We start from the raw sequence: 19,085 nt of genomic DNA on the forward strand, positions 1-19,085 counted from the left end.
ATTCAGGTCGTTCCTGTAGCTGCATTGTTGTTGGTGATGAAAGAACCGTAATGATGTGGAATAATAGATCGAATTCATCTTTCTCGACATACACCGGTGACAAGATCGGAAGTTATCTGGGGTTAAAGCCCTGCGATCATTTCTCAGTGACATATCATGTCGCAGTGTATAAGCAGAGTTCCTTGGCCTTTCTCAGTCAGACAAAGCGAACAATTAGCGTACCTGGTTCCAATTTTCCAATTTGACAACAATTTTCTGAGCTGGCAAGTGCTTGCAATATCTTGCCAGCTGGAAACCGCGAACCCGTGTCACTTCATTGAGCCAGGACGCACACGATCACCGGAGAAAATCCTAAGCAGGTTTGTCTAAAAAACCTTTTTTTTGTGACTTCATATGATGAGAGAACAGCTCAAGTCCCATGCGGCCCCTGTGATACAATGCTACATCCTTCCTCCTGCAACGGAGCGAACTCAGCTCCCGCATCTTGGCTCTTGTCGTCTGCCGGAGGTATCGGGTTGTGATCTTGCAAGAGGCGGGAAAATACAATTTGGGATAGCAATGGTTTGAATTAGACAACAAAGGATGCGGGTAATTGATTATTTCTGTTCGACTCACTCGTCACTCCACTGAGTAGGTAGGGCGCCATTTTGAAGGAGAGGGAAAGTGTGTATGAGAGGGAGAAAGAGAGGAAAGAGGGAGAGAGAAAGGGGAGATTAAAAGTGATTCATTTTGAGAGCTTAAGAATCATGGCTTTCGTACCCTGTTAGGACTTGCTTCGCAGAACTTTTAAAGATGTGCGCAATTTGTTGATGGAATGACCTGACATAGTCAGTGGCGGAAGAAGTCAGTAGAGTGAGGAATGAAAAATGATTCAAATTAGTGACTTTCTCTTCCGTCCAGAGTCCATTCCCATCAGGTCAGATGCATGCTGTGCCTAGTTGTTGTTTGTTTGTTTGTTTGTTTGTTTGTCTTCCTCTAGCGTAATACTGTACTATCTCGGACATGGTGATGGCTTGTAGTTCTGGCTGCAAAAGATTTTAGAAACGTAATCAAACAGAGAAGGTGTTTCGGAGTCAGTATTTTTGTTATGCTGTCGTGGTTGTTCTGGCTTTAATTATTTTTTCTTGTTTGTTATTGTTATTATTGTCATTATCCTGAAAGTATATTCTTTTTCAAGTGATCCATGTTTTACAAGCTCGGATCCGCTTTTCAGAAGATCATTTTTTTCCCGTCACCATATCTTCTTTTCGTCACCAGTGCAAAGTATGCATTGTATTCAACTTCATGATATTTTCTTGCAATTTGTTAACAATAATCATGATTCATTTAATGTTTACTTTGAATTTGCATTACCTTTCGTTGGATGGAAGTAAAGCACAACTGAATTGAATTTATTTGAATTGAGTTGGAAGAAATGAAGTAATATATCCTTGCCTCTGTTTTTGTTTAAAAAATATTTTTCATTTCGATTCTATCATCTATAACCAATTACAAATTGGGCATACCCTTATTGTGCATTGTATATGTGACATTTCAAGCATTGTATGAAATGGCATATTACAAAATAAATTATCGGCATTTGACAAATTAGGTACTGCGTTATTGTGTAATATTTATAATTATCGTACATTACAAAGATATAATACACATTAATTGCATTCAGGACCTACATACTCGTCACGTTGATGAAGTCAATCATTGATAAAAGTTAAACAAAGAGCAATGAAATACATAATCATTACATAATCAATGTCCGTTGGAATTTTTATGTATAAGTTGAATATTGGCGATCTTCCTAGTATATTTTCCTCAATGTTTGTTAAAAACAGTGATATCCATACTTACCTTAGAAGACACAGTGAATACTTTTATTTTTCCCCCGTTCGTACAGTTTTTTTAGGACGATTACTTCGGCCGACCCTTCTTTCTGGAATGAGTTAAATTTTGTTCGGTTGCAAGCAAGTTCTCTAAGTTCCTTTAAGCAAAATCCTAAAGCCAATTTTCTAAAATCCTACGTTTAATGATACATACTCACAATGATCCCTCGCTCGGATGACTTCATTTGTTTGATCAATTTGATACTTTACTTAGCATTGATACCTTAAGTTTAATCATGAACATCATACAATACCTTGTACATTCCGTAAACTTTATGATATTCTCGACATATTGTATTTTTGCATGTTTCGTCATTTTTGACATTGACATATTGTACTAAAAGCCTATATTATATCTTTGGAACCTACATCCTACAAGCTTCGCTTATTAGTAGGTTCCTCATATATTACACGTCACTTATATGTCCTTATTTGTATACATTTGTGCAATTTTGTTTCAAATTGACTGTTGTGTTAAAAACATTTTTTTTTCTCTGAAATCAAATGGAATATAAAACTTGTATGAAATGTGGAATATGGAACATGAATAAAAAAAAAAATAATTAACACCTAGAATATGACCCCTCGATCGCTCACCTCGTTAGCATTTCCTACACTCCAGGCACATCACAGCAATACCTCACTCAACAAAACTGCACACCTTATAAGAACCCATTCACCAAACACCAACAACCACACAGTCATGCAGATGTTAGCTATAAACTTGGAGTAAACGATCACCGGGTTATTGTCCAATAAACAGTGGTTCCATCTCCTGCTGTGCAAGGTCAACTTACCTGATTTCATTGCTAATTTGTATTCTTTACTTTATTTCCTTTTTTCCTTTAGTTTTTTTCTCTTCTTCTAAGAATTCAAATATCATCCATTTTATCAATAATGTTAAATGGTTTATGAGCTGAACTTTTTCCAATATCCCTAATTTGAATACCTAAATAAACGGATTTCAAATCTAAATTTGGAATCTGGTGTAAAACAAAAACTTAACTGCGCAATTCCCCACGATGATTGGGGTGGGGTTTTTTTCAATCAAAAAACAAATGTTCATAGGTCTCAACCACACAGTGGCAAAACGTACGTTGATTGTCTCCTGCAAAATCAAAATGAAGTAACTTATCCTTTGTATAGATTAAATCATATAGCATTTTATATTGAAATTCACGTAACTTACAATCAAAAGTAGACATCCGGGAACTAAGAGAAATCTATTCGATATATTTTTCCTCAAGATTGAATAAACCACCTTAAGTTATTAAATGCTACTGCTGCTGCTGATGATGATGATAGTGATGGTGGTGGTAACAACGTACGTTACTGTGGCATCTACTAACTAATGCAGATACAAAGTATATACGCACACATGCACCAACACTCTCGAAGAGTGTAAACCTTATCCCGTTTGCAATCGGTAGATAAGCATTGAAAATCCTTTACTAAAATGGAGTTATATTCATATTACTCTTCAAACAAATATCGATTAAGAAAGTCTTGGAGACTCGCCGCAGCGCGCACACACACACTCACACACACTCAGATACACACACCATCTCTATCTATATATTTCTTCTTTTTTTTTTGTCTTACTCTCTTCCTCTCTTCTTCTAATAATCCACTAACGACCCTTTCTCAACACACCCGAAATCTGTCTTCATCTTCAACCGTGATATCTTCAATCAACACGTCATAACTACACAAGGCCATGATTGATACTACGAAGTGTCGAGCGAGTTGAGAATAGACGAGGGCGCTAACACGCTGAACCTTAGCGACCGAAGACGATTTGATCAGTTAACAAGTTTTTCCATCCCTCTCCCCAACTCTGCATTCTCTTCCACACGAGTCATTAACTCTCGATTTCGGTGGCATTCCGCTCAGGAGCACGTTCCCGTGATAAGACCATGCTCCCCCAAGCAATAAGAGACTGACGAATGAAAACTTAAGCAACAGCAGACCACGTAGAGGGCGCTCTTTAACGTGACAATCTACGCCATGGGCCTGTTAGTAGTTGCATCAAACTTTAACTTGAGGAAAACCTTCTGGTAAGAACTGAAAACTCAAGTTAGCAAGATTCTGACTCTCCATTCCATATCCGATCTAAATGAAATGTCTGTCTTCCTGTTTGAAGGAATTTACTTCAAAGGTACTTTTTTTTACCATTGGGAGCACTGATTGAAAAAAAAAAATGTTCGAGTTATCACATTTGATGCACATGTATGTCAGTTGTATCACAAACATCTTACCATATAAAAATTTGACAATAGAACCACAAATGTAAGGAAATATTCTCCATAAACCATAACTGTAGACGGTTTATTCTAGAAACTATTAATTGTAACTATTGTTCACATTTTGTATATTCAACAATACTTAGCATTGATTATGCTGATTCAAGTGTTTACATTGGTTGTTTCTATTCCTAAGTCACATTTTACAACTATTTTGAAGCACTAAACCTGGGTTTTTGTTTCATTTGCAAATGGTAAGTAATGCCTTTAACTTCAGCAAAACGTACTGGTCTGGGTGGACGTGTACTTAAAGGGGCATGCGGTTCCAAGAAATCCAATACGGATACTGTTGGTCTAAATGGCCCATTACAAATTGACCGCATGTGTATATATCGTGCTGCCTGTCTTTGATCGTGAAGTTGTGTGCATAAACCATTTATCATCGGTGGTGGACGGGGAAGAAATACTTTTGCTAACCATGAATTATGTCGACTCGAAAATGAAGAGGGATTTTTATCAGATGGAGATTACTTCCACTTCTCCTTCTCTATATCATTTTCTCCCTAAGAACACACTTTAAAGTTAAAGACGTGAGGTGAGGGCAAGTTTCCATGATTCAACATTTGCATGGATGCGTTGAAGTGACGTCATTTATGCTATCACCAAACTGTGCACTAGCTCCACGGTTACACATTAATATGGCGTGTCAATATCCTATTATGCCTTCATGGTTTGCCTTGTCTGAATGACAAGTTTAAACATTCTCTGAAAAGACAAAATTATCACTTTAAACATGGCGAACACACTTACCCCCCTCCTCTTTATCTCCCTCTCTCCTTCTTTTTACAAGCACAACGGTGAAAATCTCAAAACAATTTTGAACAGTCAATGTGAATATGCAAAAAAATAGTGAGTTGTTATAACTTCATCGCTTAACAACTTGCCATATATATAGGCCCTTGTTTGTACACAAGTCTTTCAATGACAGTTTTATTCGTTTGTTTTCTGTTCACACAGCTTGTGTGTGTGTGTGCGTGTGTGTGTGTGTGTGTGTGTGTGTGTGTGTGTGTGTGTGTGTGTTTCAATACAATTATGCCCCAGTCTCAAATTCTACTGAATCTCACTAATATTGGACTTATTCAGCCATAATTAACATTATGTTTTACACTTTTATAGCAAAAGAACTGAATTGCTGTCATTTTCGTTAGAGAATTAGTTTGCAAAAAATAGTGAAACTTTAATAATCATGTCATAACTTCCTTACTTCTAATCCGATTTTGCTCAAATTTTCACTGACTCGGTGCTTCCACTTCCATCTCCTTGCTCTTATTCTTTCTTTTCAGACTAACTTTTCAGAGTAACTTCTGTTAAGCGTTCGAGAGCTCGTAAGAATATGATAGGAAGTTACAGGACGCAAAATGATGGGGGGGGGGGGGTTGTCCCAAGGGAAACATGTAGCTGCGTTTCTGTCCACAGGAATTACCTCCCATCCTTCAAATCTAAACACACCTTTTGTTTTAATGGCGGACGACGAAAACTTCAAAAAACTGTCGTGGCGACACATGGCTTACATCATCACCTCGGCCTTCAGTGGCTATAATGGTGCGGACATCGAAATACCTGATAATGTCCAGCCGGTAAATTGACCATCCCACCCCTCCACCTGTGATAACGGCGTCGCAAAAACAAAGAATACCTGACTGCACATTCCTCAACATTTTGACGAGAATTACTGCTTGAAAAACTGACATTGTAGGAAATTGAGTTAGACTTTTAGAGCTGCATTATGGTCTTTGATGTCAAAAAAGTTCCTTTCAACATTTCATTATGCTTTAAGTTTCATTGGTGCGTGTTTAGCTGACTTAATAATATCGTTCTAATCGTTCTTCTCGTAAAACAAAGTTAACTGATGTGACGACCTTACAAGAATGATTGCTATTTCATTTTGTTTTCATTTTATGAATATCGATATATCTGCATATCACGCGTACGTTAAAAAAATGTGTATGTTGACCATGGAGCTACAGTATCTCCATGGTTTGACTGCGATTGTATGTGTGAGTAATATGTGCAGGATACAGTACAATATAATGATAATATGTTGAATACAATAACTACTATACATAAAACTATTATTATCATATATAATTATTGGTGGTTTCATCTGTGAAATCCTCGGTCTGCAATACGGATTAACCGCAAAGTTTAGGCTGGAACTTTGTGGATTCCTGTATTTTGTGGGAACGGTTCGTGGAGTGCAGAACAAGTTAGTGCATTCGAGACAATTTCCACTTGAAAAGAAGGAAAAGAGGCATGGGGCTTTAAAGGGATCGTATAGTTTGGTGAAGACTTTAATTCAAGTTTCTAATTTTTTTTTTTGTGTGTGTGTGTGTGAGATAATGAGAGACCTCCTATGAAATATGAAAAAAGCATGTAATTCCAAGAGGAATTCAACGTTTATCTGATGAAAATTGGTTTTGAAAAGACTGGGATGTCCAAAACAAATCAATCCTTGTCAAAGGTGGGACCCACCTTTTATTCCCATCACTTTGTTTTACTTTGTCTTTGGATGTCTCAGCATAATACGCTCTGTATTATTCGATAGGCCTAAGTGTTTTTTTTTTCATCTCGCAAAAAGTTAAAAGCCCAATCCTCAACTCTATCAATACTATAATCATTCCTTTAACACAAAATTTATATCATGGGGGGGGGGGGGAGGGGGAGGGAGAGAGAGAAAGAAAGTATGCCTGTCCAGAACAGAAGACAGGTTGTGCAGTCCCCGTGTCTGGGAGCGGGTCTTTTGAACTCCACCGGCTCTCCCGGAGGTATGCCCGTAATGTCTTGCAGCGGGGATCGCGGTTGATCTGCTACCACTTTTCTGTTTTTCCTCCTTCTTTTGATTACAACTTACCTGGTATCAACTCCCCAAATCCCTTTCTTCCTCCTCTGAACATACCTTGCTATTTTTTTTCTCAACTTCTTCTTTGCTTTCTTTTCTAACGAGTGCTGTCGAGTGACCTTGCCCAACATGATAAACGATTGTGGTTGTTAGTGGGGTAAATTCTGGAATAGTCCTGCTGACGTTTCAAGGCAAACTGTCACCCGCGGGCCCCCTGACTTTTCTGCGCGGTGAGCGAACACCGGACGGTCGCTGCGCGTCGCACACGAACTTCCACTCCTGGAGGAACAGTGTTGGAATGAGCCAGCAAACTGGGAATGTAAAATTGTGCTCAATAGATGGCGCTAAAGTAGTTTATTCGTCGGGAATGTCACAAAGTGATATGCCCTGGGTGTTGATGCAAGTTGTATGTAGTAGTAGTAGTAGTGTAGACTGCGTGATTGAACCATGAATGGACACTCAGTGGCCACTAGCATCCCATACACACACACACACACACACACACACACAAATCCTAGCACTTCAGTCAAAAAAGGAGTCATTAGAGATGTTATGATAATGAATTAATTTTTGTAGTTTGCATATTTTTCCCCACTTTACATCTTTATTAGAAATAGAAGTGTCAGCTGTTATAAATCATATCTCATTTAAAAACTACAAACGAAGATTTCTGGCGGTATGATGATAAATAGATAGGTAGATAGATAGATAGATAGATAGATAGATAGATAGGTAAATATATGAATAGATTATAGATAAACAAAACTAAATGAATAGATAGATAGATACATTTAGATAAATAGATTAATACGTGTATACACACATCCAAACTTGCATGCATAATTTACATGCACAAATGTACATAATATGCATGTTATAGACATATTATATACATACATGCAGACAGACAGATAGACCTATATAAAGTAGATGCATAACATACATATACACATACATACAAAATACAGACATGAGCGCATGCATACGAAACCAATACACAGAGTCAGGCACCACAGGCTAGGGGGCAGTTTGCTTTTGATGCTTCATGATTATGGAACACACCTTCAAACAATCTGTTTTTTTTTTCTTTATTTATTTTGTTCTTGCTTGTTTCCCACTAGATTACCATAAACAATATTCATTAAAGCAAAATGAATATATTCAATATTCAAGGAGAAGAAGAAAAAGAAGACAATGTATTACACAAACACGCACATTAATGACTGTCCTTAAAATTGTGCAACTTAATTGACAATGTTACCTCGATTCGAGTCCTCTTTATTCGTTTATTTGTCGGTTTTGTTATCAACATTCACACGGTAAAAGATCTTCTTTGACATGGTATCTCACCCTGTCCCTCCTGCCCATGCAGCTATGTTTGACCACCGTCCACTCATATTGAATCGTGCGTGAACACGTCGAGAGTCTCTACTCGTGAACGGGAGAGGCCCTTTCCCGTCCCATCACCTTGGCCGAACTGTGACGAGAGAGGGTGCCATTGCAGTTTTGTAGAGGGTACAGTATGCTGTCGGACTTCTACAATCGGGCCATCCGAGCAGAATGGGTTGTTGTTGTTGTATCTGTCATTGGTCCTCTATGTCGTGTCCATCATTAAGGTTTGAGATGGTGACACTGGTTTAATATGCCATAACATTGACCCCCCCCCCCTCCCATAAGGAATGATAACAAAGACGTCTTAGTGAAGCATGATTGTACAAGCTTTACGTAGACAACAAAAATGGGTTGCTGAGTCTAGCATGCTGTTGAACTATGGTGCTTAGTGCTAGAGATTCATATAGATTATTAAATAAATAAATAGATAAATAAATAAATAAATAAAAAACAAATAAATAAATAAATAAATAAACAATTATTTAACTACTTAAATGATTAATCATCATTTTATGTCAGAAGTAAAAATTTCAGAGATAAAGAGCAGCAAGAAATTAAACTTGGATGTCAGTTCATTGTTCATTCAAAAACTTACAAGGTTTATGCTTGATATTCAATTTTAATTTCCATATTTTCATTTTTTCAGCAAGACATTATGATAAGAGAATTACAAAAACGATCTTCAGTGCACATTAAATGACTGCAAAGTGAAATTTAAAAAAGATTAAGAGATTGAAAAACCAAACTCAAAAACCAAAATCAAATCGAGTCAAATCAAATCAAATAAAATAAAATGAAATCAACTTGTTGCATTATGTATGTTCTGCGAAGAAAAAAAAAAGGGTCCACTAAAAAGCATTGCTTGCATACTGTGGACAACTCATGCAATCGACATAAAAACTTTGACTCTCTCAATGACAAAAGTAAAATACAACTGTAATCATAAAGTAATTCAACGCATGGATAGACATTACAGGTCAGACAGGACAGAGAAAAAAAAGGTCCAAGCACAGAAGCACATGTATCATGGTATGAATGCAAATGCAATGTTTAAATGTAAATGTAACTGTATTCCAAGGAAACTCACAAGTCATAAAAATATAACAGTAGTGAGGATTAAACAGACAAGTTGACAAAAGTGTGCAACTATTTTTATATTTGAGTTGACCCATCACCATTAGAAACTTAATGATGGAGGTTTTGCAGAAAGAAGAAGAAACGGTTTGAATTGCGGGGGTCACCCCACGAGACCGACACCCACGAGTCATACCTCCCACGAGCTCGACATTAAAAAAAAAAGAAAGGTCCATGAGTCATACAACCCCTGAATCATGCAGCCCATGATCTTGACACTAGGTAAATATGGCCCATATGAGTTCGAGAGTCGGCAAACAAGGCGCACGAGTCCGACACGAGAAAAACAAGGCCCAGATTCTAGGCAAACAAGGCCCACGAGACTGACACTGTTCACATGAAATCGGCCCGTAATACGTTATAAGTTACATTTCTCTGTGTTTCATCTGTTTTGAGAATACTAGCCATCTTTTTTGTTTGTTCACAAAAGAAAAAATTAGAACCCACACACACATGCACGCCACAAAACACACACATATACACATACACGCTAAAGCCAAATCAATGTTTCAACAAGGAGACATTTTGATACTTCCTTGTCCTTTGTAATGTGCAATGGAAACACTATTTTTCGAAGTGGAGAAGTCTGCTAGGTTTTCCACGCTTCACTAGTTCCTTGACATCTCAGAATGAATGCCTCAACCAGCTCTAGGAGGGGGAGCTAACAATCGCTCGATAAGGGGAGATTAAAGGGGATTAAGGGTATCATTAGTCTCGCCACCGTTCTTAAGTATTACAGGATTGTTTTGCTTCAGCGAGATCCCCATTGTTTAGTCACCGAAAAAAAAGAAACCAACAACAACGACGCACCTCTTGCATAATAGTATTGAAGATGGCACATTAGGGGCTATGTAAAATACCAGGGAGGTATGCGCAGGTCTGCCCGGGGTGGCTTTAGGATCAGATCCATTCCCCGAGCTCACAACAAGAACAGCCATACATATTTATTTATGCATGTATAAGCAATAATCAGTATACCACCTATTAATAATTGAAACCACAAAGTCATGGAAAAAACGCTCACGCCCACTACGTTGTCACTGAATATACAGTAGGAGGAGTTGTGTGCGTTAGCATTTTAATACCGAAAGCGTTAAAGTACATTGGCAGCTTTAATACAAAGTATGAAGAAATGTAATGTTCTCAAAGTGCACATTGATATTTCGCTTTATTTCATTTTTACTTCAGGCATTGTATTGTATCTTTACTGTGAAGTATGCAAGCACCGCTTACTCTGTTAAATTCACATCTGTTTGTTTACATGATTTCTAACACTGAAGAAAGCGACATGTATGATTACGTTATTCTTATCTTCAAAAAAACGTAAGTAAATTTGAATTTGATAGTTTCAAAAAAAAAAAGTCTCTGCCCCTACCCTCTTTGACTTCACTGCCCCCTGCACGAAAGGTTCGGGCTGCAACATGGTATGGCAGTGAATTGATAAAGGGAACATCGTGACATGACGTATGTCATTATTTTTTCCCAACTGTTCTGATGTTGGTGGTTTTTGTTTTATTATATTTCTTTTTTAGGAGTGAGAAATGAATCAGCGTTTAAATTGAATGTTTTAAGGAAATATTAAACCGTACTAGTAGCGCAATTAACGAGAAATTCCAGCCAAGTTATAAGTTAGTTTGAAAAGAAAGAAAAAATGCTAGTACAATGGTGAAAATTAAATCAAAATCGGATAAAAATTAAGGGAAGTTATGAAATCGTGAAGTTTCGCTAATTTTTCCAGAACAGTTCTCGCACAGTTGATATGAATATGCAAATGAGTGAGCTGATGATGTCATCTCCTCGTAATTTTCCATTGATCATGTGCAAAAAAAAGAAGAAAAGAAAGAAAACATGTAATATTTCTGTAAAACGTGATGTTATTCCTGGTTGAATAACTTCAGAATAATCAGTTTGATATATTAGGATTTCAAACTTGGGTGTAAATGCATTTGAGTGAAAAACATGAAATTTCCCAATTTTATGTTAAAACTATAGGCCTATGGCAAGTTGTGATGGAATGACATCTTAACTTCAATATTGCCATATTTATATCGACTGTTCAATTTTTTTCCCTGAAAAATTATCAAAACTTTAGAATGTCATAACTTCCTTATTTTTCATCCGATTTTAATCTAATTTTAATTGTTGTGTTCTTTTAAGACTAACTTTCAACTGCACCGGATTTTCCCCTTTAAAGTTTCGTTAAATCAAATAAAATTTATTGAAGACCTAGAGATTTGATGAAATTTCTCGTTAGCATTGTTTGTGACTGTGAAATCATAATGACTAATGAATGACTCCTTTTGTATTATTTCTGGGATGGCTAGGACAGTGGGCGTAAAATGGACAATCGTAATAGTAATAGAAGCAATAATGCCGATAATGGTCATGATATTAATAATAATGATGATAATGATGATATCAATAATAACAATAACACCAGTAACAGTAACATCAATAATTGTGGCTTAGTTAGCTAATAATGATAACCCATGATGATTCTCTATCATCATCATATGCTTCATATCAACATCATAGCACTGAGTTGAATCAGGGAGGTCCTCACCTCCCTGGTTGAATTGCTACACGTACATCAAATGTTAAATCATAATACTCATGAATAGAACAAACCATTACGTTTGTGAGAAGAGATAAAGAAACCTGAAGTCATGTCTTGTTTCACACACCCTAGTATGCAAACGCCACTGCATAGAAATATGCATTAATTTTGCCATATAAGTGTACTGTTACGCTAAGTCATTACCGTAGTCATATGACTGGTATGCATCACTGTCAGTGTGCCACCTAATAAACATGATGATGCTGCGTAGCCACGCCCGTCCTTGGATATTCGAATCTCCTTTATAATTCTTTACCCATTGAGGCGTATGCATAACTAGACAACGACCAGACAAACCAAATTATATTAAAGCAAAACAAACAAACAAACAAACAAACAAACAAACAAACAAACAAACAAACAAACAAACAAACAAACAAACGGTCAGAAACAAGAAAAGGGAAATACTTTAATGATTGTTGGTGCTGTTTTATCTCCTGAAAAGAAAAATTGTCGTACTTTTAGTTTCTCTTCGACCCAGTATTCCTTGTAAAGAGCATAAATTTTATTGTGTCATATCATTATGAAATAGTAAAAGATAAATCTACTCACACTTTTTTCAAGGTGTAATAGAAAATATGGAGTTTTAAAAAGTAAATGTTGTTGATTGAGTTTAAAAATAGTCAACGTTTCATGCGACCACACAGTACACATTATTTTACTCTGAATAGAAACAAAGAAACAAACCCCAAAACATTTTGAAGAAGGTTGTATGGTGTTTCTCCTTTCAGTCCCATATCGTTTATTTATGTCGTGCTTTACTTAATTTAGCAGTAAATTCCTCTACAGAACAATTATTCCTGTCGAAAGTGAAGAATAAAGTACACATGGCCCTATCTTTATATCCTCCCACACAAACAACTTCATGAACACAAACGCCCAGACAAACAAAGAAAACAAGCCAAGTTCAGGGTAAAGCCAGACAAAAGTTAGTGCAGAAGCTTGTCCCGTAGAGCTAATTCTTTGATGTTTTTCGTGTCTTTTGAATTTACCAAGCCTTAGAAAAAGGGGCAAAAGGCTTTTTTACACTCTAGCGTGCGGCACTAAAAGGATATCTTTGCCAGCGAAAAGATCTTCGCCAGGTTTGTAAAAACTTTATCTATTGTGACATATCGAGCTGGAGTCAACGTTGTTGTCCGCACCTTATTTTCTCTGTCGCAGGCAGATCGATCCGCTTGAATAGGACGGGAGGCATAACGAGGTTACGGCCTTTCGGTTCACCTTTTGTGCGGAACGTGAGGTCCCCTGCGTGGTTGCTAGGGGACGCTGAAAGGGAACTACATATGTGCCTTGACTACGGGAGGGCAAACTCGAGTGGGTCTTACGGTGTGTGTAGTAGCACGCGTGGAGTAGGTGTACAAGAGCGATTAGCACCGGTTGTTTACTTTGCGGGACAATGTATGTTTTTACTTCTTTCTTTATCCCTTGACTTCTTGTCGGTTTCTTCTCGGGAGTGAAATCTGATAAATAATTTCATGACGGGGATATTCAAACCATCGGATCCCTCGTGGGGAAATGGTGTCATGGACCGGTTATATGTCAACACCATTCCATCATGCCTACCGGAAATCTGGAGACCAGGCGGGACGGGCATCCATCGGGCTATCCTCGGGGGCAGGCTGCATCAGGTCCGCCTCCTCATCTCGATGAAGTCGAACGTGGACAAGCGCGATTCGGCCGGATACACTCCACTCATGGTGTCGGCCATGCTGTCGTCGGAAGAGCACGGGATGAGGTGCATCAAAGTCCTCATCAAAGCCGGCGTCGACGTCAACATGGTGGACTTCATCGGAAGGTCGGCGCTGAGTCTCGCCTGTCTGCACGGCAGGGCGAAGATAGTTGAGGTCCTGCTGCAGGAGGACAAGCTGGAAAAGAACATGCCCGATAAAAATGGCGACACCCCTCTGAATATCGCTGCTGCGCAGGGATTCACGTCCATCGTGGAGATGCTGGTAGCTTCGTTGGTAAAGGACGGTATCCCCGTGGATAAGAGAAACACTCAAGGCTGTACTGCGCTCCTTCTTGCCACGAAGTTAGGACACTACGACTGCGCCAAAATCTTGCTCTTGAACGGAAAAGCATCCGTCAGTTCGCGCGACAACGAGTACTTCATGAACCCGACGGAGTGGGCCAAGTTCAGCCAAGAGAAATTGCAGGCGGAAATTAAATCCAGATCGATGATGTTCCTTAACGACCCACGCGTAAGACAGGGCGACTCCAGACCCGACTCTGTGCCACCGCTGCCTTCGACCGCCTCTTCGACGTCGAAGGCTGTGCGTCGATTCATCCCGCCATTCCACAGTTTCAACAGGGAAATCCAGATCATTGGCGAGCTGCGACAACGTCAGGAGCAGCTGAGCGATCTCATCACCATCTTCCACGAGCGAGAGAAGGACCGCAGCGAGCCAAGCAGTCGATGCGGTAATCGCCGGAAGGACAGTCGAGTGTCGAGCGCCGCGTCGGCCCAGACGGATCGTCTCGACCCGATGTGTAATTCGGGGCGAGCCAACACCAACACCCCGCTCGATCTCGGTATCCTATTTCGACTTTACACGGAACAGCAGAAGAGTCGTCCGTCGCAGGCGGTGAACAGGAGTTTATTGGGGGCATCGTTGCCGTCCATGGTCGAACCGACATCGGATAGGCAGGGAAGCGCACTCGCTCGACCACCGCAGTTGAAACGACACCAAACGTCAGTAGCATCGAACAACGGAGCAACCCGACAACGAAGAACAACAATCACGTCACTGACCGGGTAGCCTAAATACGCCATCATCATTGAAGAACAGCAAAATGGCCACACGCAGTCAAAAGGCCTAAACCACGGCATAGAAACAAGCCTTTTATAATTACGTACATGCGTAACTATGTGTGGTGTCACATAATTACACAGTATTTACGTACCCGGTTATTACCATGTGTTACCCATGTGTGCTTCTGTGTCATGCAGTGATATGTAACGTTGTGGGGCTATAATTTTCTTCATTTTTCAGCGGTGTTTGTCTCGAAAATAAGGTTAACAAGACAACGCTGTCTCTTACCCACCAACTCCTCGCACACTAAAATGGACCTAAAGGTATCTATGCAAATTGGTTTGAAACAAGACCAAACTGTATCTTCTATCACAGAAGAACAAAACCCGTTAGCAGTATTGAACACAATTGAACGATCCATTGAATTTCGAGCTATGATAATGTAAAACTGTGTAATACAGATTCATTTAAAATGACTGTATCCTATTTGTACTTACATGTACAAAGTATGTATGTTGTCGGGCTGTTCAACAGTCCTGGGCATTTATCAACTGCATGAATTTGTTTTGTATTTTGTCATTTCCGCCTTGATGTAATCATGCTCTCCTTAGTGCAATTACGCTAATTAAACCGATGTTTTCATAAAAAGTTAGGTGTGAACCACAAGCGCCAATAAATAATACAGTCACGAGTCACGAGATATCGAACAATAAATCAATATTTTCTTTTGTGACGACACTTCTTTGTATAGAGATGATTTATTCTGGGATAAACAATGTGTTAATGATACTATCATAATGAACATCAGCGAGAAGTAGTTTTTGTTGTAACCGTTTCGTTGATCTGAATAAGTAATTTTTAATCAGCATGTTCAACACACACTTATTTAACCAGGTAGGAATGCATGAAGCCTGTACGCAGTTTACGTGTATAACTCGATTCGGACGGACGCAAGCTCTTCTCGTTGTTTTGATACCACTTTGCCAAAACCCCTGGGATGTTGTGAGGAAAAGACAAAGGCATAGAAATATGATAGAGGTAAACTATGGTGAATATCATGGTGCAAATTTAATTACGCAAACCCTAAAGATGTCAAAGTGTTTGAAAAGGAAGATATTGAAAAACACAATCATATAAAGGGGAAAGAGAAAATAGCACTAAGTTGGATTTATTTCTTGTTTTGTGGCTGACTAGTTGACATCCCCCAAAGAAATTTCGTGATCTGTTTATTACTTTTGATATTTCATGGTTGATATTATATATAAAAAGCTATTGCAGATTAATGCATTTAACTTCAGTGACATTTTTAATTTACAATTTCAATCTTTATATTATATGTCACAAAAGGGTAGGGGTAAGGTAAATTCAAGGTGAGATGAACTAAAAAGTAATTAAACTAATTAAAACCGCAGACCTATCTATTGAAGAGGACTTCAAAATACAACATTTATATACTTGATGTCTCCATAGTAATAACTGAAATACACGAGCTGATTGGCTGTTGCGAGGATGCGCGCCATGGAAAGTGTAATATTCCATACTCTGTGCATTTGATGGAAGCTGCTCTGTGAAGCGGGGTATTGGACTGATAAGGTGAAAAAGTGCAATATGATAATGTGTACATCACTTTGAGCATGTCAAGCTGTTGAATATTATGTAATTAGAAGACAGTACTTGACTGGTTGGATGAATGGCAATTATGTGGGTCCGTGCGTAGCGTAATTATAAAATGTGCATACTATAATTCTATTACCAAAAAACAAAACAAAACTATGCAACATGCAGTCCATGGAATGGTTTAGAGTTACTTTTCATTCCTCATGTTATATATTTTCGGCGTGTAATAAACTTAATACTTGTACACCGTCCACAATGTAGTGCAATGATTTTAAATGATAATAATAATTTATCATCCTGGTGTCTCTGCACAAAGAATTGATTGTATCATTTCACGCAGAATTAGAATACATCATCAAGTACAAGATAAAAAAGATTACCTTAATGATTCTTGTAGATCGAGGTGTTAGGATTTGCCTGAACAACCTCTAAAAACGATTGAAAGATTTTAGTTCCATCGATATTTAATTTGGTATATGAATTGTTATGCATACGGGCACTTTTTTTGAAGCAATATTATTTCTAAAACCATATCATGATTTTATTCTGATATTAATTCATTGGCAGATGATTTGAATTTCTTTTTCGAATAAATAATCATGGTGTACTCATTAGGTATTGGAACTATATGTGTATGACAAAATGTGGCCTAATTTTGACTCTGAAACTGAAATAAGTTTACGTATTAAACACGTTTTCTTTTCCAAACCAATGAGATGAGAGCACAGCATAATCATGTACATTGTACTTCATTAAGTGATCATTGTATGAAGTGCTCATGATATATCATTATTTTCATTACTTTTTTAACGCATGATTGTTGTGCTACATTATAGTACATCTGAAAACACACACACAAAAAGTACAATTCAATTAACGTCGGCATGTAAACAGGATGTTTCAGAAGATCTATTTTTGTAAGTGCTCTTTTACAGTGTTGTCACAAGGAACGACTTTTATCTGGGGGGCATTTCATGAAGCATTTTGTCTGACAAGTTGTCGGACAAATTGGGCTCTCAGCCAATCAGATGCAGGGATTTCGATAGCTTGTAACAGTCTGTCAGAAAAATATCCGACCAAAATGCTTCATGAAATGCCCCCCTGGTCATGTGAAAGAGTGGGTGAGTTGTCAAGTCCAAAATATGCCTGCATGACATTTCATTTATAATTAACACTCATTGAGAACTCAATTTTAGAATAAAAAATAAAAATGGCTGATTTATACAAGCTATGGGTCATAATTGTACGTCAGTGCTATCTGAATTTCACAACAATATAGTTTAATGGAGAATACTCTCTCCCCAAACAAAAACAACAAATAAAGAGAAAGATACACAGACAGAAAGATCGAAAGTAAAAAAGAAAGTTGCTCTGAGCAACGCATAATGTAAGGAAGAGGATAAGGGACTAAGCTTAATTTTAATGTTTTTGAAATTGTTTAATGTTTTTGAAATTGGATATTCTCTTTTAATAAATGTGAAAAAATTGAGATTTTGACAAATACACAAAAGCTGTTCTCCTTGCCTTCATGGTATACTTTTGTTGTTGTTGTTGTAAATACAGAGATTTCCAATGGTTAACAGTAAAAAGCTTATTCATAGGCAGAACTATTACCAAGCTTTTTGATTCTAAGAACTTTCTATTGTTATCATTTCACAGTACTATGTTCCTTGTAATGTGCCTTATCAATTGGCGTACTATAAAGTGAAGGACTTTGTTATTTTCGTGGTTTTTTTTATATTATTATTATTCGACTGGCTTCGTGGAGAGTGAAAATGCGCTGTAAGATACCCAAAGTATTTTGTGCGATATGCTGTTCAATATTGTTGCAGTATAAACGAAATATATTAAAAAAAAAATGTCTTTCTTTTGTTGGTGTAAAGCAAATGCTTGCTTGTGTTGTGACCTGAATTCACGGCTACCTTGGCGATATGGTGTATGTACTCTACCTGAATAAATATTCATATGGGCATAAACCTTGAATTTGATGTCGGATATCGTATTTCATAGCATGTGAACAAGTAGTACATGAATACTTGCGTGTATGGGTGTGTGTAGTGTGTAGTGTGGAGTGTGCGTGTGTGTGTGTGTGTGTGTGTGTGTGTGTGTGTGTGTGTGTGTGTGTGTGTGTGTGTTTGTGTTTGTGTGTGCCTGTGTTTTGCGAGAATATATGTGTGCTCAAAAACGGAAACAAAAAGGATTTCGTTTCTTTGGCTCAAAAAAGAGTGAAAATGTAAGATTGACATTATCTTGCACAGTGTTTGTGTATAAACTGCATTTTGTCTTTGTATAATGTAAGATTGACATTATTTTGTACAATGTTTATGTATAGTGCAGTTTGTCTTTCTATGATGTTTTATGTTTATTTCCGTGAACGTGAATTATATGATATGAAATTGAACAAAATTCGAATAAAGAATTTTAAAAAGTATAATAATACAGCACACGAATGGTGCGATCTTTGATGTGAAAAAAAAAATGTGTAATCAATTAAACAAATGAGATGCTGTGTGTTTTTATTATCAACCTTTTATTTTTACTTCTACTGTGAAA

General features: G+C 37.8%; 1 protein-coding gene across 1 annotated transcript; it reads left to right on the plus strand.

Annotated features, from left to right (window-relative positions):
* Positions 1-13,637: 13,637 nt before the first annotated feature.
* On the plus strand, positions 13,638-14,921 carry LOC139718448 (uncharacterized). The gene has a single exon (XM_071629918.1). It carries the CDS (start codon positions 13,638-13,640, stop codon positions 14,919-14,921), a length of 1,284 nt encoding a protein of 427 aa, XP_071486019.1.
* The last annotated feature ends 4,164 nt before the right edge of the window (positions 14,922-19,085 follow it).

This window comes from Diadema antillarum, unplaced genomic scaffold (assembly GCF_040938485.1).
Source record: "Diadema antillarum isolate AM-2024a unplaced genomic scaffold, OU_Dant_1.0 scf00000094, whole genome shotgun sequence".
Taxonomy (NCBI): Eukaryota; Metazoa; Echinodermata; class Echinoidea; order Diadematoida; family Diadematidae; genus Diadema; species Diadema antillarum.

Excerpts from the sequence above, each read along its gene's own strand:
- LOC139718448 (XM_071629918.1), top strand. The coding sequence starts at position 13,638 with ATGACGGGGATATTCAAACCATCGGATCCCTCGTGGGGAAATGGTGTC.